Raw genomic sequence first — 21,442 nt, 5'->3', positions numbered from 1 at the left:
TTCCAAACCTTTTCCTCCCATCTCAAACCTTCCCTAGAACCTTCTCCCTCCACTTTTTCAACTGAGAACTTTGCATATTTCACTGAAAAAAAGTGAGGCTATTTGCTGAGAGCTCATTCTCTCCTCATCTTACATCTCATGGACTCCTTCCTCCCAGTATCTCCTCCTTCCCCCCTGTCTCACAGGAAAGGGTGGCCCTTTTCCTTACCAAGGCAAACCCCTTTTATGTTGACAAATGATCCTATTCTATCCCATTTTTTCAGTCAAATGACCTTCTTCCTCATCCATACTCTGTCACCAGACTGCTGGCTGCCTCCCTATTGCCAGCTCACTTGTGGCAACATCAGAAAATAAATAAAACCACTTTTTTATACATATCTATATCCATATAAATATAGACACATGGACCAAACCCTCCAGTGTGTGTATGAATCATGCTCACAGCTAATCTGTATAATGCTCTCCCAATCACAAGTTCTCATAGTTTTTTTTTTTTTTTTGGTTTCATGGTAATAGAAGTGGAGAGGAAAACAGTTTTCATTGAGAAATTAATTTTCTTACCTAATCTTATGATCTGGATGCTGATGGTTGTTGTTGTGTTAAGCCTGCAATAAACAAGACAGTATACAGTTTTTGCAGTTGGTGAATAAACACAGTACAACAGAAGTAAAACATTTTAATCTCTCTATTGAAACAGTTAAAATCTAGGTCCAAAAGTTTGCTGGCAGAAGTTTTTTTCACAGAAATACAAACACACACACACACACACACACCCCAATACCCAATGCTTTCACAACTTACAGGAGCCTTTAATATTAACAGTTTTAGAAATTGTACCTTTGTATTCCTTTTTAGTGAAGCATTTAGATGGCATAGTGGATAGTGTACTGTGCCTGGAGTCAGGAAGATCCGAGTTCAAGTGCAGATTCAGATACTTCCTAACTGTGTGACCCTGGACAAGTCACTTAACCTCTTTTTGCCTCAGTCTACTAGAGAAGAAAATGGCAAACTATTCCGGTACCTTTGCCAAGAAAACTCTGTGGACAGTGTGGTTCATGGGGGTCACAAAGAGTCAGGCACAGTTAAACGACTGAACAACAACTACAATTTCTGTTTAACAGTGATGAGACAGTAACTAATTTTTGTTAGTTTCAAATTACGCTTTTTTGCTTTCTTTAAGAGTATATGCATCATGCCTATAACAATGATTGCCTAGTTATCTAACACCTTTGTGTTAAAGCCCAACAAATTGACAGACTCTACAGATAAGTCTTCTTGGGAAGATATATGAAATGTGGGAGGTGTTGCACAGAGGGTGGAGGGACACAATTAAATGGAAAACCCTAAGGAGCTGGAGTTGGAGTAGGAGCCCAAAGGTCCAAAGTCAAGGATTTTGCCAAATTGACGGCAGACTTGGCTTAACTTATATTTTAAGCATTTATAAAACTGACCATAGGCAAAATTCTGACATTTTCTTAATATTAATAACTATAGAAAAATTGGATTTCTATTCTAATTTAGCAAGAATAAGGCATCAACTACTGTTGATGTTTTTAGAAACAAATCTGAAATATGTTTTCTCAAAATTAAAAGTTAACATGAAAACATTTTTCCTATCATTTTATGTGAAATTATTTAGCACTGTTTTGTGTTTAGTAAAGGTTTTTCAGATCTCTGATCCTTTTTTTCATTCTGTGATATTTGAATGGAATCCCCTTAAGGATTTCTAGTCTCATTTCCTTCCCAGAGATTGTTATTAATGTGAGATTTATTAGTGTAGTTTTGCATAAAAAGGTGTGTGTTCCTATTTAAAACAAAAATATTTTCAGAGTTTGGCCTGGAAAGTACCAGGAAAAGACACTAATTTTAGTTTAGATGTATAATTTCTGTTTCTGTGAAAAGTCATGAATTGGGTCAGTGGCTTGAAAATATAGTTTCTGTTTTAATAAATTACAGTTCCATCCTCACATTTCATTTTATCAAATTATTTTAAGTATTCTGGGGTCCACTGGAATTTAACCTTTTTTGTTTTTCACAGTTACCTTTAGTTTCGTGTATACTGAGAGGGCCATAAGTGATTTAGCCAGTGATTGTGATATGTTACAAGGTGGTAAAAATCAGTTGATTAGAATAGTTTGGCCCAATTTATAGATTCAGTCCTTGAATGACAAGGAATTTTGAACAGAGAAAGTACAAAAGTTTGTTTTATAAACACAGACTGCATCCTTACTTTCTAATAATTTCAAAAATAGATCCCAACCCCCTTTAGTTTTCCCAAAAACTGGGGGCGGGGAGGTGAGGAAAGAAGATTGAATAAAAATTAAATAAATGTATGTCTGTCACTTCTAGAAGAATCATTCAAAGAACATGCACTCTTTCTGTGGGTCCAGTGAAAGCCTACTGACCATATACATTTGGCAACTTTTTATTCAACAGATTTTAGGTGTGTCATATATGCAGAGCACTATGCTAGGGCTTGGGGATGCAGTGATAGCTGTGACACAGACTTTGCTCTCAAAAGCTTAGAATTTAATACATGGAAACATATATACATAGAGAACAGTGGCATAAGATAATTTCAAAGGACAGTTCCAGGCAAAGTACGTTGAAAACTTTGAGAAGTAAGAGAAGAAAAGCTCCATGGAGTAGGCAATACATGAATTAACTCTAAAGGAATAGAAAAACTTGAACAGATAGAAATGGAAAAGGGAGAGATGACCATTTCAGGTATGTTTGGGAGAAAGAGTATGAACAAGTGTGTGATGGAGTGAGTGGTCCAGTTTGTTTGGAGTATTGAGTACACAACAGAGGATAGCATGTTATAAAGCTGAAAGGTAGGGTGGAGACACATCATTATCAGGATTATATCTTTTTTTCAGTAGACAGTGGGATGCCACTGGAGGTTTTTGAGTAGAGGACTGACATTCAATTCAGTAATTCAAAAAGCATTTTAGAAACAGCTAATACATACGTGCCACTGTATGATATGTCCCGTGTGATAGAGTTAGAAAGAAAAATGAACCTGCACTGGCCATCAGGGAGCTTACATTCTATTTGAAGGATTTGACATGTACATAGAAAATTGAATACAAAATTTATACAAATTAGTTTCTGAGGTGAATTTCATTAATTTCTGAGGCAGTTTGTTATCAGTAAAATGGGGATTCCAGAGAGCACAAGAGAAAGTTATGGTAGAGTGGGATAAAGACCTGGGGGGAATAGGGAAGGTGTGATTGATTGGATATTAGCAAGTGGCAGCCAGGGAAAGGAACTTTACTGTAGGCAGCTTATGCTTCAGAGTTCTTTATGAAATTGCAGAGCAAGAGATTGTCATGCCCTTCATAGTAGTGATAATGTTGATTTGATGTCAGTCTCTGAGCTGGAGACAAAAAAAGGGGGTGGGAGATATGTGGAGCAAGTTCCTGATCTTGCCAGATGGTAATGGCAGGCATCTTTGAAATCTTAGGCCTCACTGGTTACAGAGGGTGAGGCATTTTTGAGGTGATATTCCTTAAAACCTCAGAAAGGTCATGTCTTTCCCAGGGGCTCAGTGTTGGGCAGATTTTCTTCCCTGGGTAATTGTGGGAGTTTGAACTTGGGATCCAGGAGATGGGTATTTGGTCCTAGGCTTGTGGTGACTATGAAGAGGATGGGTGGCAGAGCAGATGAGGGGTCTCTTGCTTGGTCTTGCCTGGTCATGCCTGATGACATGATGGCATCTTGAGGCAGCATGGCTCAATTGATGCAGTGTTGGAATTGGAGTCAGAAAGACTTGGGTTTGAGTCTTTACATAATTACTAGTTCTGTTACCCTAAACAAATTATTTAACCACACCCAGCCTCAGTTTCCTCATCTGTAAATTGGGAATAATAATAACTATGACCTAATGAGGATCAAATGAGATAATACATGGAAAGGGCTTTGTGAATTGTAAATCATTGTAGAAAGATGAGTATGATTCAATAGAATGGATCATCTGAGCAGCAGTGTGAGATTAGATTGAAGAAGGAGTAGACTGGGGGCAAAAAGAGTGATTAGGAAGATCTTGTAGTAATCTAGGTGAGAACACATCTGAGATCCTGAACTAGGGTGGTAGTGGTGAGGAGGGAGCCGATGCAAAAAGTAGAGAAAGAATTGATGGAATTTGGAGATGTGGAGAAAAAAGAGTTTAGGATAGGAGAATGTTAAGAATTTAAAGATATTGTATTCAATCCTATCAACTCTATTCAGGCTATCAGATTAAGTGCTAGAACATTTTGATCATTTTTCAAATTCTGAATGGAAAATGTTTTGTCTTTGTTTTCCAAAATTACTGTTGTTTCCTGAATTATGTGATTCAGAACATGACAGTTTTAAACCTGAAGAAATATATTTTAAGAGGTTTTTTTTTATGAACACGTTTAAGTACTCATTTCTGTTTTTAAAACATGCTTTTTCTCAATAATGCCTGTTTAGTTTCTCTTCTTGTCTCATTTTCCTTTCCATTTTTTTTTCTTACAGAGTCATCCAGGATAAATTCTGTGGCATCATTAACATTTCAGTTGAAGGCCTACATGATGTCATGACAGAAGATCCTGAAACAGGAACTTATAGAGAGTAAGCAGACCTATGAACTTCACTGGGTTCTTGTTAATAGTTAAATCTGTGCCATATTATTTCTTTTGGTGAGAGGGAGGATAGGTTTATAAAGACAGTACAGTCATTTTGTTTGATATATTTCATATCTATCACCTTTAAATTTTTTGCTAAATATGATGAAATACTTTAAAAAGTCGTTCTCCATATTTCTTAACAAATATATGTATTTTTAATGTGGACGCCTAATAGACATGGCTATACTAAAGTATTCTGAATTCTACTTCTTTAACCCCAGTTACACAGAATCCACATTAGATCTTGCACAGATTACCCTCTCTTCTGGGCAGGCTGGCCTAGAAAACTCTAACTTCACAGAAAAATTCCACTGGAACAGTTCTCTTTTTTTTGGAAGACATCCCTTCTGTGACTTCCAGCTTCAGCTCTAGTTTTACCATCTTCATAGCTTCTCCGCCTCTGACCTGGCTCACTGTCATTCAGCCTGGATTCCTTTCTTGAGCTTCCTAGTTTATCTTGTTCTAGTCCCTAACCTGGTTTTGCCCAGCTCCCAGCTTGAGCCCTGGCATTGCTTTTCACTTTACCCAACCAAGTGTCTACACAAGCCCTGGAACGACTATTAACCCACCTATTTCTTTCTGTTACCTTATACCTCTTAGTCATGTTTCTGAATAATAATCATCACCAAGTCCTTTTCAGGTTCTGGTAAGCCTAACCCATCCCAACCCAGCTCCCATGGACTGTTAGTTCAAGAAGTATTAGGGTTAGTTTAAGTTTTTGTTTTGAAGGAAATGTAGTATTTAGATTGGTAAAATGAAAGGGAAGAGAGAAATCAGAGACAGAGAAAGTAAACTGGTTAGGGAGGTTAATGTTGTGGTTTCTCCTGTCTTTCCTCGTTCTATTCCTTATGCCTGGGACAGCCTTCTCCCTCTTGTTGAATTCCTATGTATCCTTTAATGCCACCTTATTCATGAAGCCTTGCCTGTTTCCCCACTGCAGATAATGGTCTTTTCCTCTGAATCTCCAATATATGTTGTTTTTCACTTCTCTAGTACACGAATATTTTGTGTATTATAGTTTTCTGTGCATGTATCTTATTTTCTTCCTTGACTAAGTTCCATGAGGGCAGGCATTATATCTTATTTAACACAGTATTCTGTACACTGTAGGCATTTAATAAATGTGTATTGAACTTAATTGAATAGACCCAGATTTGCTAATTAGTTTGGGTTAATCACTGAATTTATCTGTCTCTTAGTTCCCTCATCTATGAAAATGAATGTTCTGAACTTCTTTCTATGGTAGCTTGCTGGATTTGGAATTTAAAAGACTTAGTCAGGTCAAAATAAAAACCAAAAATATTGAGTTACTTGGAGAATTCTGTTTTTAACTTCCTCTTCCTGTTTATTCATAGATTTAAAAAGGACAGTCTTTCCTGGTTTTTTTAAATTCTCAATTGTTTTCTCAATTTAGAATGAATTAATGCTCAGGAAAAAATGTTTGTGTTTTTTTGGGGGGGTTTTTTTTTTTTTTTTGCACCTATAGAAAAAGCTACTGCTGTTTAAAGTTGGACCATCCCTTTTGTAATCTGTGATGAACCAGTTTGCTTAAGTGATTATTCCCAGTTCTTGGAGTGATTTTCTTTAAAAACTTCTTTAACAAAGCACCGGTTTATACCCTTAACCTGAAATATATGGAAGCTCAAGAGCTGTTATTAGGACAGATGATTTCTGGATGCTCATGTGAGAGCTAAAACTCAACACTCAAGACTGATTCTAGTTCTAAATGAGTAGCATATTGGCAAGGAAATTTTCTGGTTTTACTACATGGCCAGTTTATAAGACCCTTACAAGATTATATGATGATATTCTCATACTGAAATTTATATTTTAAAGTTGTAGTTCTGTGATTATATTTTTACATACTTTTCATAGAGGCATTTTTGTCTTAAAAATTTTTAATTTAAATCTTTGTTTTTAAGCAGATCATTAACTATTATACTTATGAATGTTTCACAATCCTTCTATAATCATGGATAATCAAGATTTAGCATTGTATAAGTAAGTAAGATCTTGATGCAGATCTTTGTATAGAAAGATTAAGAAGTTGAAATTGTATGGAAGATTTAAGAACTACAATTGAATCTCATTTTGAGTATTTAAGAATACCATCAGTTTTTAATCAGTTAATGTCTCCATAACTGAAGAATAAGCTTTTTCCATTATTAAATAACTGAAGAGAATCATCTGCTGTATAGCTTTTTTGCCTGCAGTGTATTTATCTTATATTTAAATAATATTAGATAAGAGGGAAAAAATGCTGATATGGTACTGCTGTGGTATTTGTTTTTAAATTGGACTGTGTTTTAAGATGCCAGAAGAAACTGTTCAATTCATTGAGGGAAAAAACTCATAAAATCTGACATCATTATGACCAGAGATTAAAATAAAATGTATGCTAAAAGAAAGAGTTTTATAGAAGTCCAGTGGCACGAAAGCTGAATTGGGAGGCAGAGGGTACTTGGATTTAAATACTGGCTCTTCAACTCACCCTTTTTGTCTTCTTGGGCCTAAATATCTTCTTCTGTAAAGTGAAGTGGTTGGATTTTTTTTCATTCACTTATATGCATTTACGTATCAAATGCAAATGAATAATAGAGTTCTTCAGATAAGAGAATAAGTGGTCGTCTAGATACAAAAAGAAACAGGAACTATACTTGTTTCATCAGGTAGGAAGTAAGAAGTCCAGTTTAATTTAGCTGGAGCAAAGATTATTTCATAGGAATAGTAAAAGATTAAAAACTAGAAAGATAGGGTGGCATAAATTATAAAACAAAAACCCTTAAATTTCAGGCCCACCAGATTTTTGAACAGAGGAAAAACATGACCGATCATATAAAGAAGAATTTTTTTTTCAGTCAGTAGTGTGAAGAGGAGGAGGGAGTGAATGGAGGCAAGGAGATCTGGTAGAAGACTTTTATAGTAGTCTAATCATGTGGTAATTGTGTCTCCACTGTAGTTAGTCCAGAGAAGGAGACCAGTATGAGCGACTTTGCATGGATAGAATCAACAGGACTTGTAACTTGATTGGGTGTGAGAAGTGATGGTGAAGTGGATTCACTGGTAGCACTAACACATGGAACATGGGAAATTGGGTGATGTAGTTACAGAGAAAAGACAGCTAGAATGGAATAGGTTTTGTGGAAAAAATAAGGAACTTGACTTTTTTTTTTTGTTTTGGTAAATTGAGTTTGAGATGCCAGATACACATTGAGATAGGGATGTCTGTCTACAGACAGTGGAAATTTAGGTCTGGAGATTAAGGAGAGAGATCAGAGTTGAAGATATATAGGATGTCCCTGAAGTCTTCAAGTTTTAACTGCTTAAAGCTGCACTAAGACTTTTGGGACACTGTTGGGCATCATCATGCTAGAAAGGCCATGGTGGTGAAAAAATTAATTTTTTCATTGAGCATTTATTAAACATTTGCATTGCTTCAAACACTGTGCTGGATCTGGAGATCCAAAGACTAGTGAAACAGTCTTGTCCTCAAGGAGCTTTCTGTTAAGGGAGAATAATGTATATAGGAAATTAAATATAAAATACATTCAAAGTAATTGCTGGAGGGCAAAGACTATAACGAGGGAAATCACGACTGGCTTCCTGTGGGAATTGACACTTGAACTGAGCTTTGATTGAAGTTAGAAATTATGTGACGTGGAACTGACAATAGGATAGGAGATTGTAGGATCATAGACTTAGAGGTAGAAGGTACCTTTGAGGCCATCAAATCCATCCTCAGATATTAGGTAGCTGAGATCTAGAGGGCTGAGTGGATTTGCTCCAGGTCACCCTGACAGTGAGTGGCAGAGCTGGGATTCTAGCTCAGTTCATTTGATTCCAAATCAGAACCCTGTTCTGTTATGAAGAAAGATAGAAGGTCATGCACTGGGAATAGCCAACCAAACAATTTGGCTAGAAAGTAGGATGCATGAAGGAAAGTGATGTGAAATGAGCCTGCAAAGGTGGGTTAGAATCCAGATCTTGAAGGACTTTAAGAGCTGACCAAAACAGCCTGTGTTTGATGTATCCTAGGGGCAATAGGGAGCCGTTAGAGTTCAAGAGTTAGGGGAATGACATAGTCCTGTGTTTTAGGAATATCCTTTTGGCATGCTTGTGGAGAAGATGAATTAAAGAGGGTGGAGATTTATAGAGACTGGGAGAAGAGTTCAGGTAAGAGATAATGAGGACCTCAATTAGAGTGGTCATTATGTGAGTAGAGGGAAGGAAGATTGCCAAGGCAGCTGCCGGAGATCCAGAAAGTTTCAGCACAGCCAAATTTTCTGAAGCCAAAGGGCAAAGACCAGCTCCTTTCAGGCCAGTCCTGACTCCTGCTGGCTTTGCTTCTGTAATCATCTCGACGTCTTTGTAAGAAAGGAAGTCAGGAAATGGGAATTCTTTCTTTGTGATCCATGTGTTGCCCGGAAACTTCTGACTTCCTGGAATCTTCATCAGGCACCCTAAATCTCGTAGTAGTGAGTTTTAAAGCATAATTCTCATTAATAAATACCAGATGTCACTTCTTAGTGATGTCTCATATTTGGGCAAACATTTTACATTGTACTGATTATTGGTATGATGTTTTCTAGATGTAGTAAAGTTATTTGATAGCTGCATCCACAAACCTCACACAAAAGCCAGGTATTTGACTCTTGGACTTGTCCTGAGTGGATTACTAAATGAATTCTGTGCTGTATTATTTTAAATCAAATATGAACAGTGTAAAGTCAATATTTTTTTATGTGATGTTTTCCACAGAATAATTAGTGGAACTATTATGAATAATGTTTTCTACTGCTTTTATAGTTAGAGGTCACGGAGGTTTCTTTGGGGTTGGGGAAACCTTTTTATTCTCCATATGAAATTTTATGACTCTTACTAAATCAATTACTTTCAAAATGTTATGAAATTTAATTTATTATTATTGTAATTGTGAAATGAATAATCTTAATGTAGCATGAATAACCACTTCCTAATTTATCTGCTTAGTTCCATCAGACTTCTGTGGTTTTGTGTAGTAATGTTTTCGACTTCTTTTATAGTTACAGTTCATGTAGGTTCTTAGGGGACAGCAGGGGGGTAGGCTTAGCTTCTTATTCCCACAAAGGAAATTTTGTGACTCTTACTAAATCAATACATTCAAAATAGTATAGGATTTATTATTATTGTTGTGAAATGAAAAATCTTAATGTAATAGGGATAGACACTTCCTAATTTACATTTACTTACATCAGACTTTTGTATTAGTTTTGTATAGTTATACTTTTGAATTAGCTATTTAAAAACTCGTAAATTTGATTTATTGCCCATTTGTCTAATTTTGGTTATTAAATTCTTAGCTGCATGTTGATGTCTCATTTTGAAGAGCCCAAAGTAACAGAGGATGAGGAGCCACCTACGGAACAGGACAAGAGAAAGAAAATGGTGAGTTATGACAAGTCCTTTCCAAATATTATGCATTAATAAATATTCTATTACAGTTTACCTTTTGGGGAGGGGGGAGGTGACAGTTTGGTTTTTATCCACAGGTCCAACATGCTGCTGGTGTTAAAAGTGAGACATCTTTTTCCAAATGTTATTGTAATTATGACTTCTTAATATAATAGGATCTCTTGAGAACTCAGAGCTTTCTAAAACCTAGAACTATCCAAAAGTAGGTTGAACTGCTTCAGGAGAGTGGATTTTCCCTCACAATAGGTCTTTCAGCAAAAGCCATTGAGCATTTGCTCAGAATGTTACTGGGAAAACTCTTGGTCAAGTATGACTTAGACTAAATGATCTTTGAAGTTCCTTCCAATTCTGAGTTTCCACTTTCGACCTTTTTATACTGAATATTTATGAATTGTATTCATGAATTTACTGAAATTCTTGGTTTTCCCTCTTCTCACGTTTCCCTCCTAAGTCATTTTTCTGAAGTGCATTATAAATATTCTTTAAATGTCTTGAAATATGCTTGCCTACTAATAAGTTGTTTTGTGTCTCATTATGAAATTTGATGAAAAACAAAGAGGAAAAAAAGCAGTGACTAGTTATGACTTGAAAAAAATCAGTAATGAAACATGCCTTCCATCTCTTTGACAGAACCAGATATACCTTTTCTGGCCAATGTGTTAACTTGTTTTGTTTGACCATACATATCTATTATAAAAACAAGCTTCCACTGAGCATTTGGTGGGTTGGTAGGTAGTGATAGATATTAAAAAAGAGCATCAATAATACATTTTAAAAATAGAGGGAACGATATGCATAAGGGACACAGAAATTTATTACTACCTTGTTAAACATATATCCATATTTCTTTATAAAAATCTATGCGGCAAAAATTCAGAATTTCTTATGCAGTCAGTTCTCTTCCATTTGTGTTTTGAAATGTTTGTTGAGTTTACAGTGAAAAGAAACGTACAAAAACACTAAGATTGTCTTAACAGTTACGTCATTTGTAGTCTGGAGTTTTCAAGTACTTACTTTGGAATACAAATGTATATATGATAGGTACACAAAATGGGCATTTAGTGTGGATTTTTAGGATCTTGCTAGTTATGCTATTCAGATAATGATCTTTGTTCATTTGAATCTGTACACATGCACTCTGAAGGGCTCCATCCTCAACCTGCAGCCTGTATTGTGATGCTTTCACCACCTTCTTATATCCTGGGATTTATTTTCATCTATTCTAAGCTACTGCCTTTTTGTTTGGGATTTTGTCCTTCACACATGTCCTTTTTCTTAGTTCTCCTCAAAACACCATACTGTTATGAAATATTCAATTGTTAATATGCCTGTGGAAATATGTACACATTGACAGTAACAATACCTGCCTTGCCTTAAAATGAGACAATCATATTGAAACCAGATATAAGTTTGCCTGAACTGTATTGTCTCCCTTACTTAGAACGAAACCCTTCAGGGCACTTGGCTCTTCTCCGTTCTCTATGTAGGACTAAGCATACCAATAGTGTCCTAGAAACACATGAAGATGCATAACATTTACCTAGACAGGAATCAAAACCTGTAAGTGAATACTTAATTTTCTGTTCATTATCCAATCAGCAGCCTCCTTAGGTAGTTCTCAGTTTTTTTTAACCAAGGGGCATACTCTTAAGTAGACTTAATTAGAATTAGAGGTAAACTCTTATAAAACTATGATATTTAAATCTGCTTTTCATATTACCTATAATATTATTTACACCAATAATAGGTACCATCTCATGCGACTTGTATTTAGTTATTTGAGTTCTAACTTTATCTTAAATTTTGCCTTGGTCAAAATATTTCCATGTAAAACAGTATGATAATACATTTTGAAAAATATTAATTGGATTGTATATGTTTTGTCCATTTTTCTCAACATGATTTGTGGCTCTCTGAAGTTATTTATTGTTATCATTACAACTATGGCTAATAAGCGTCTGTCGAGCAACCCTTTGTTTTTTATGTACTAATTTTTATATCCATTCTTCTTGTTAGCCTTTTGATATAGATTCTTGTTAACACCAGTAAATTATGCATCCAGACCCTAAAGACTAGGTAACATACTAAAGGTAACACAGCAAATTATTTGAGTGAATTTAGTTAGGGATATGCTATTTATAATTTTTATAGCTTTAAACACACAAAATTAGTTTCATTATTCATTTCTCCAGGGTTTCCTGTATAAATTGTGTATGATTTTTCAATATGAACTTTATAATTTTATACCAGTTTGGTTTATTTTTAATCTACATTGTCACTCTTACATTGTGACATGTTTAATAATAGGTTTTTTGAAGATAATCTTTTGAAGGTGCTCTGTGCTGTCATTTCAAGTGAAAAATAAAAATATAAATAAATATTTATTGGCAGGTGGGAATGAATTATTTAAAACAAAAAGTCAGTATTAAATTTTTTTTCATTTAAAAAATGAAATTTCTTGGCAGTCACAAAGTATGCCAAAAAATACACATTGTAATGTGGAAAAAATTCGAGCTCTAAAGAAATGCCCTTGGCCATATAGTTACCTCTTGACCATCTGTTCCATTGAAGAGAGCACTGTTGGTGAAAATTCACAGTTGTGGAAAATTGACTCTGTCATTTAGAAAATATATCATATGCTTATATTTGACTTTAGGTATGTCTGATCATCTGAGAATACATAGAATTTTAAAATGTGAAAGTAAAGCAGTATTTAAAAAGTTACCATCAAAAAGAGCTAGAAACCTACAGATTTCTTACCTGTCACTTTAAAATATCTCCGCCATTAGAATGTACACTGTGAAGGCCAGGGCTACCTTTTACCTTTCCTTATCATATTTATTGTATTTAGTGCTTATCATAGAGATTAACAATATGAGAATTTAATTGACATTTGTGGAATGACAGAGAAAAACACAGTTGACCATATGTTTGCACTGAAATAATCTGCTCCAGCCTGCTTGGTAAGAATTTTTGTGGGTTGTTTTCCTTATGTTACTTACAATATGCAAATATTCTCTCTATGAGATGAAATCACAAGTCCAGTTTAAAGAAAAACAAAAACAAAAAAACTTCAATTGATGACAGAAATGATATTCCAGATATGTGCTGAGTTTTCAAAAGAAGCCAACTTGGAGTTAAGTGGATAGTTGTGTGTGTATGTGTGTGTGTGTATATATATATATAATTTACCTAGCTTTGAATGTCCTCACAAAATTCAGCATAGTAAAGTATAAGTGTAATTGCAATTCTGACTTATTTATTTTGTTCCATGAAACAACTAGAAGTATGAAATTAAATTACTTTAAAAAGTTTTTTTAAACTATTAGCTAATTTACTTTATTATTTGATTTTTTTTAATGTTAAAGATCTTTAAAAGCCTTCTACTTAGTTATATCTTTTCAACAGAGGTAGCATACTTGAAGGTTTTAAATAACTATTCACAAACACAATTTCTCATAACCACGTGTGGGCAGGTAGGTGGTACAGTGGGCATGGAGTCAGAAAGACCTGAGTTCATAATCCAGTCTCAGCCACTTACTGTGTGACCCTGGTCAATTCACATAGCCTCTGTTTGCCTCAGTTTCCTCATCTGCAAAATGAAGATAATAACAACACCTTCCTTGCAGGATTGTTGTGAGGATCAAATGAGATAGTTGGGTTGGTTTTTTGTTGTTTGTTTTTGTTTGTTTGTTTGTTTTTAATGCTTGCTGGTTGTTGATTTGATTGATCCACGATTGGGATGGTGAACAGAGTAGAATGAGAGAATGAAGAATATTAATTGATGACAATATTTCTTAAAGTATTTGTTCACACATTTTCATCTGTGAACCTTTGTATACCATCTCTCCTACATGATCACATCTGCCACCAGGAAAAAAAATAATAGGAAGACTACTGTTGCTTTTTTTTTCTTAAACTGTTGCTTTTGATGGAGGTGTTATCTGCTTTTTAATTAAATGTCACACGTAAATTTTTTCACATCATAAATAAAAAATAGAAATGTTATTATACTATAACCATTTATGCTACAAAAGACCATTCTATGAATGACCTTCACAAGCCTCAATGGTTCTGTCGATTTTTATTTTAAGAATCGCTGCCTTAAAATAGCCATCAAAGGAAGTGTGTATGTTGGTTGGTTGTTGTCCTTCTTTCTCAAAGAGTACTAAAATGACATCACTATGTTGGAGTCAAAGTACAGTGTATCTTACTGTGGCTGATCAGAGCAATATGAGCTGGGAAGGCCTGCAGTTCTGCTTCACTCGTTGGGCACAGTGCCTTCCTTGTCGCAGGCACACCGTGCTTGGTGGTCCTTTGCCAGTGTCTCCTATGTCACATGATCTATTCCAAAATTCTTCTGAGAGACTTTGAATGTTCTTGTATCTCTTCTTCTGACTTCTATGTGAGTGTTTGCCTTATATGAGTTCTTTGTAAAATGGTCTTTTAGGCAAACCTACGTTTGGCATTCTAACAATGTGTTCAGCCCATCAGAGTTGTGCTCTCAGCAGTAGAGTTTGAATGCTTGGCAGTTTAGCTTGAGAAATGACGTCAGTTTCACTTAGGGCTACTATTTGGATGTAATACCTGCTGAGTTCTCTCTCAACAAGAGCTGTTTGTCTTTCACGTGTACTGGATTTCATGTTGTCCGTAAGCATGCCACATTCCATGTTCCGATGATGAGTAGAATCATCTTTGCAAAAGTTTTCGTACATTTTTTTTGTGTTTCGACCACAGGGTATGATCATTGCCTGCCACAGTAAACAGGCCAGGGCTGAAGCAGACAGTTTTTAGGGTACCTTTTCTAGCCCTTACCTTACACTAAGAGATGAGCAGTGTGGTCCTTCAAAAAGGCTGCTGAGATACCCAGGGGGCTTTGACCTTATGGCCTGAGCCATGTGTGCAGGGTTGTGAGTACAGCTCCCAGAGTATATGTACCTGCTGCTTCATCACTTGCCTGTTGTCACAAGACTTTGAGGTAGGTAAAAATTGTAAAGTAGTATAGGTGGTATCTTGATTCTCACATAAGTAGGATTTAAGTGAGACAGAGTTATGCAAAGTCATTGGCCTCTCTCTTCCAGAGTCATCAAAGTCCAGTGGCAAATCAAAAGTTGGGACCACTGACTATGACCTGGAATACAGTAGATGACCTTGGCATCTTCAGTGTCTAACCAAGCTCTAAGCATTCTACAGCACCTCCTTCAGCTGCTTTCATGGCTGTTGGAACAAATTGTTTTCAACTGCCCATTCTATCAGAGATAGTCTTCACATGTTTAGTTAGACACCTCCCTAACTCACTGAAAGGTTTGAGACCTCTCAGGTACCCTTAACCTGGTTTAGCCCATTTGTTGAAATGGGGTGTGGCTGCAGTGCGTACTGTAGCCTCTTGGAGCTACAGGTGAGAGTTGGGTGAGAAGTAGATACCAAAGATGGATGAATAACCCTGAAGAGGGCTCAGCAGTCACACCAGAGGTGCTAGTTCTCCCTTTGAGAAATATGTATCCAACAACTGTTGAAATACCTGGTGTCTTGGAATAGCTAAGCTGCCGAAATACATGTCCTTTCCTCTTGTGTTGTGAAGATAGTTTGAGTGTATGAGGAGGAGGAGGGGATGATGGCATTCTTAATGAATCCCCTATGGGTGTCAGCTATAATTGCACCTGCTGTCAGTAGCTTTTCCCTCTCTTCAAGGTAGATCAATCTGTTTCCTCTCCTGAGGTCTCTTCCAATTCTAAAGTTTATGATGTATGGTCCTTCATGCCTTTATTTGTTTCAGGTAATTAAGGAAGAGTTAGGAGAATAAATTTCTTTCTCCTTTTAAACTGTTTTCTTCTTATTCACTCTTTGCATATAGGCAAAATATTTATTTAGTTATTGATTAAATGGGAGAGCCTAGGGTAGACGGTGGTCAATTAGCACAAATAATAAATCTCCTGAAAGTGATCAAAGTATTCAAATTCACAGTATTTGAAGTTATAATATAACTATGTAAAATATAGCCATAGTAAAAGTTTTAGCCCAGTGGAAATGTGCAACATGAACCTGGCTATACTAATCAGGATCTAGTTGTAATCGAATTGAATTCAGTGCTGATCATTGCCACTTAGAAGAAATCTTAGATTGGGATATGTCAAGATTTGGCAGTGGAATATTTGCTATATATTTTCAGTTAAATAAAATTTTTTTGATTTTGTTATCCCTTTAACTTGTGAATCTACACAAACATATTCAGGGTTCTTAGGACCCAACATCCATCCTGGCCTTGAAGCTTCCTCCCACCTACCAGTAGGCAAATTAAAAATAACAGCATGCAGATCAGTTTTTCTCACTATCACTGATTGTTCAGCTCCTACTAGTTATATCTTTTGAAATTCTGTTTCTCTCCATCTGTTTCATAAGCCATGTTTTATATTAACACTCTAGAAAAGCATTGAAGATAATTTCATTGAAATTATATCATCTAGCTTTTTATTCTATTTTATAGTTGTTTGTTCTTTGACAACATGATATATTACTCATTACCTGCAGAGTAATTGGAAATGAATGTCTGTGTTGAGCATAAACTAGTACAGGTTGATTAATGATTATATGTGGCATAATAACTAGAGCACAGTGTTAAATCACTAAGAGAAAAAAGACCTTTAAATTAAAGAGTTCAAATACAGATTTCTTATAGTTATCACTCAGTGAAATTTTTCTTTCTGATCCCCCAATCTATGCTATTAGTAAAACTGCTTATTAAATTTTACCTATATCTTTGTGACCTTTTTAAGATTACTATCATTAAAATTGAAATGTAGTGGAAGTGGTTGTCATAATTTTATAGGTTTTTGATTAAAAATATTAAGATCTGAGTTACAAACTCATAAAAAGAGAATGAAATGGATCCATTAGAGTAGCTGGATAACTGAGGCAATGTAGTATCATAGCAAGAACTTTGCATTTTTATTCAGAAGACAATGATAACCAAGTCACTTAACTGGAAACTTGAGTCTGAGTAACTAAGTAGTCTATGGAGAAAATAATGGTAATGATAATGGAGCAGCAATGTGATATGATAATAGGTAGTGGTTTGGCCTTAGAGTTGGAAAAATATGAGTCCAAATTTTGTCTTTGTGCTTACTGACTTTGGGCCAACTTACTTAACCTCTCAGGTCCCAAGGTGATAGCTTAGGATTACAAGTTGATGTCCTGTTGTTGATCTGTATTGATTGGTTTCCTTACTTGAAGATCTTTATTCCCATGAAATCATTGGGCTAGATGAAAATAATCAAACAACAAGCATTTATTAAGTGCCTATTGTATGTCATGCCCTAGATTAGTCACAGGGGATACCAAACCAAAGTGTTTTCTTTATAATTTCTGAAAAATAAAATAGTTCCTGTGCTCAGGGAAATTACGATCTTTCTGGGAAGACAATAATTTGCTTAGATAAGTGAATACAGAATAAGGAATTTTGAGAATATGGAGGAAAACCTTATCTAGTGATTAACCAGAGTGAATTCAGCCTGGGATGGTGAGTTTTATAGTGGAAGAAGATTCTTTAGGAGTACTATATAGTCAAGACAAGGTTAAAAGCATCTAAACTGAATTCTTCTAGAGGTGATTTCTTTCTTGCTTAGTCCCTACAGGATAGGATGGAAAGGAGAGGTGAATATAAAACAAACCAATTTTAGACTACTTCACTACAGTATACTTTCCCCTTTTTCGTCCTTAATTTCCTACAGAAACCAAGAATTAACATTTGAGTCACTAAAATATGACCCATACAAAATAGAGTTCCTTTCTTCTTTTAGTTTGTTATTATAAATTATAACAAACTTTAAAACTATCAAATTAAAATTCAACTTTTCCTTTGTAATTAAAAGCACCTGATGATGAACATTTGTTTATGTTTCAGTAAGCGGAATTATTTGTTTAAATCCCATTCCCTCATCCATTTGTTATTTTTTATAGTTGTTGATTTATTTATTTTGGTAACACTTTTATGGAATATACAAGTATATGGATTGTCAACATAACTTTGGGGAGCACTCTCAGTGGTCCCAGGACATACCAGTAGGAATGTTCCCTTGGGGTATCCAGGCATAACCCATGTATTTTCTTTCCCTCCTGTGTTCCTACTTTAGTTAGTGTTGTTGTTTTTTAATGTAATAGCTTTTTATTGCTTTTTTATCTGTATTCATCCCTTTCTTCGCAGAGAGACATCCCTTATAAACAGTATTTTTTTTTTTAAAAAAGAAAGTAACTAAGAGAACAGAAAAGAGAAAAAAAAATTTGGCAAAACTGATCAATACTTCACAAAAGCTACAGTTTCAATACAGTGTTCTATACCTCTGGGGCCCCACATCTGCAAAAAAAGGGCTAGGCAGTCATGTCTTCTCAATATCTCTTGTCTAAGGCCAAGCTTGCTCTTTATAATTTCTCAATATTACTCTTCTTCTGTTTTGTGGTAGTTAGTCTTTCTATCTACACTGTTTTAGACATTGTTTATGTTGTTTTCTGGGCTCTGCTTGTTTTAGTTTGCATCTAGACTTTCCACACTTCTCTGTATTCATCATATTCCTAGTTTCTTACTGTATAATACTATTTCATTCCATCCATGAACACAACTTGCTTTTTCATTTCCTAATCTCTGGGCATCTTATTAAGTTTACAATTCTTTGTAACTACAAAAAGTGCTACTGTAAGTATTTTTATATATCTTGTACCTTTTTTTTCATTGTGAAACTAACTCATTGGCGTTTTGAGCTTAGCAATGGGATCTTTGGATCAAAGGGTGTGAACATTTTCTTAGCATAAATATAAAATGTTTTACAAGCTGATTAAACTTTAAATTCTCAGAGTCATCAACAGTGCATTGTTGTAGTCTGTTTTTCTACAATCCTTTCAAAAGACTTCTTGCATTTTTTTAATGTTTACATATTTTCTGTTTAAGGTTAAACCTCAGAGTTCTTTTGATTTGCATTTCTTTTATTATCTGTACCTAGCACAATACCTTGTACTTATTTTTCACTTAATAAATGTTTCATTGAATTATAGATGACTTTTGTATCTCACAGGTGAACAATTTTATTCTCGAATAAAGTGTTTTCCACTCTCCTAACAATAACTTAGGTGTCTGTGTTCAATCAGTTTTTCTATCCAGATATTTTGAGTGGTTCTTTGTTATCTGCAAAGGCATTCTGTATTCATCTATTGGGGACTATGTATACCCAAATGTGTGTGTGTGTGTGTTTAAGTGCAAGTGTACATACTTATACATTTCCTCAATTGTACCTTAGTAAAAAGTAATAAAGGGGTATTTGTATGAGTTAGGGTCTATTCTAGCACCAGGAATTGCCTGCTGGTCCATTTTCTTAGAAACAAGATGCCCTGTTTTATGAAGTACTGGACAAAATCAAGGAGTAAATATTTATTATGTGCCAGGTATCATGCTAATTGCTAGGGATACAAAGAAAGGCAAAATCAGTCCCTACCTTCAAGAATATTACCTTTTTGTGGTGATAATTACATGCATACAGGAGATATATAGTGTAGTTGGGACAAAAGTTTAGAGAAGATAACTCATGTGGGGGTACTAGGAAGGGCTTCCTGCCGGAAGGTGATAGTTGCGTTGAATTTTGAAGGAAGCCAGGGATTCTAGGAAACATAACATTACAGAGATCAGGTAGTATAAAGACAAAGAAATGGGAAATCAAATGTAGCAGTGTCATAGTGTTTGTAGAAGGGTGTTAAGTGTAAGGACAGGTAAGGAGGAGTATTAAAGAGTTTTAAATGCCAACAGAGGGCTTTATACTGAATCTTAGAGGGAACAGGAAGCTAATGGAGTTTATTGAGTAGAACGATACGTGATCAGATCTATGTGACAGGAAAAACATTTTAGCAGCTATGTGAAGGATAGAGTGAAGCTGGAGAGACTTGAGACAGGAAGATGAATTAGAAGATGATTGTAGTAGTCAGGGTGTTGCAGGCAACGGGGACCTGAACTTGGGTGGTGACTTTGTAAGTAAAGAAAAGGGGACTTATGAAAAGATGTTGTGAAGGTAGAAATGAAAAGATCTGGTAACTGACTGAGTGTATGGGGTGATTTTGAAGTTGAGCGTGATACTAAGATTGCAGACCGACAGCTGGTACTTGTGTGACCCTGGACAAGTCAGTAACTTTTATGGACTTCAGTTTCCTCATCTATAAAATGAGGGGGTTGGACTGGATGGTCTGTAAGATCCCTTCTAGTTCTAGGCCTATGATTAGGAAGATGATGATGATGATGATGATGATGATGGTGATCTCAAAAATAACAGTCCAGTTCAAATAAGGGAAGTATTTGGTTGGGAATATGTTCTTTTTTCAACTTGTTGGGAGTTTGAGATGCCACTGATCTAGAGCTCAGGAGAGAGACTAGAACTAGATACATAGATTTGGGAATCATCTGCATTGAAAGGATAATTAAACCTATTGGAAGTTAACAATCTCACTAAGTGCAAGGAGAAAATGAGTAAGGGTCCAGGACAGAGCCGTGGGGAGCAGTTAGTAGGTATGATATGAACGATACTCCCTTTTCTTTAGGTTTTCGTTCTTAGTTCTTTTCCTACCCTATCACTCTTTGCTGAATCTTTTCCTTTTCTTTGCTGAATCTTCTTCATCCAGGTCATACCTGCTGAAAATGGGTTTCCCTCTGAGCTCCATCTTGGTGCCTTTTCTCTATATATACTATTTTACTTGATGACCCCATTCAGCCGCTCTGCTTATGTCAACCTCCTGCCCTTCAGTCGATAAACTCCAATGTTGTCCTGTCACCTCAAGGAACAAATATAAAATTCTCTATCTGACATTCAGAATACTTTATAACCTTCCCAGTTTTCTTACACTTTATCGTCCCCTTATACTCTGCAGTCCATTGATTCTTGCTGTGCCTCACATAAAACACTCTTTGTCCTGAATCTGAGCATTTTCAGCAGTTGTCCCCCAGGCCTGAAATTCTTTCTCTTCACCTTGTTCTCCTGACTTCCTTCAAGTCCCAGCTCCGATCCCACAAGGCTTCTACAAGAAGCCTTCTCTGTCTGATCCTCTTTAATGCTAGTGCCTTCCTTCTGTTGATTATTTCTAATTTATCATATATATATATGTGTATATATATATGTATTTATATAAAACTTATTTTTACATAGTTGTTTATGTACTATTCCTAGCACACTCTGAGCTGAGAGAGAGACTGTTTTTGCCTTTCTTTGTATCCTCAGTGCTCATTTAACACAGTATTTAGCACACTTCTTGTTGTTGTTCAGTTGATCATTCATATTTGACTCTTTGTTACCCTGTGTACCAACTGTCCATGG

General features: G+C 35.6%; 1 protein-coding gene across 1 annotated transcript in view; it reads left to right on the top strand.

Moving 5' to 3' along the window:
• The window catches only part of IPO11 (importin 11), a 216,045-nt gene that overhangs the window by 183,089 nt on the left and 11,514 nt on the right, over window positions 1-21,442 (top strand). Inside the window, exons 28-29 of the mRNA XM_027863585.1 lie at window positions 4,501-4,596; window positions 9,992-10,076. Coding sequence (XP_027719386.1) covers window positions 4,501-4,596; window positions 9,992-10,076 — 181 coding nt within the window. The remainder of the gene's footprint in view (window positions 1-4,500; window positions 4,597-9,991; window positions 10,077-21,442) is intronic.

Source organism: Vombatus ursinus, unplaced genomic scaffold (genome assembly GCF_900497805.2).
Source record: "Vombatus ursinus unplaced genomic scaffold, bare-nosed wombat genome assembly UNPS02014772.1, whole genome shotgun sequence".
Classification (NCBI taxonomy): domain Eukaryota; kingdom Metazoa; phylum Chordata; class Mammalia; order Diprotodontia; family Vombatidae; genus Vombatus; species Vombatus ursinus.
This window is presented reverse-complemented; position numbering and strand designations above follow the sequence as displayed.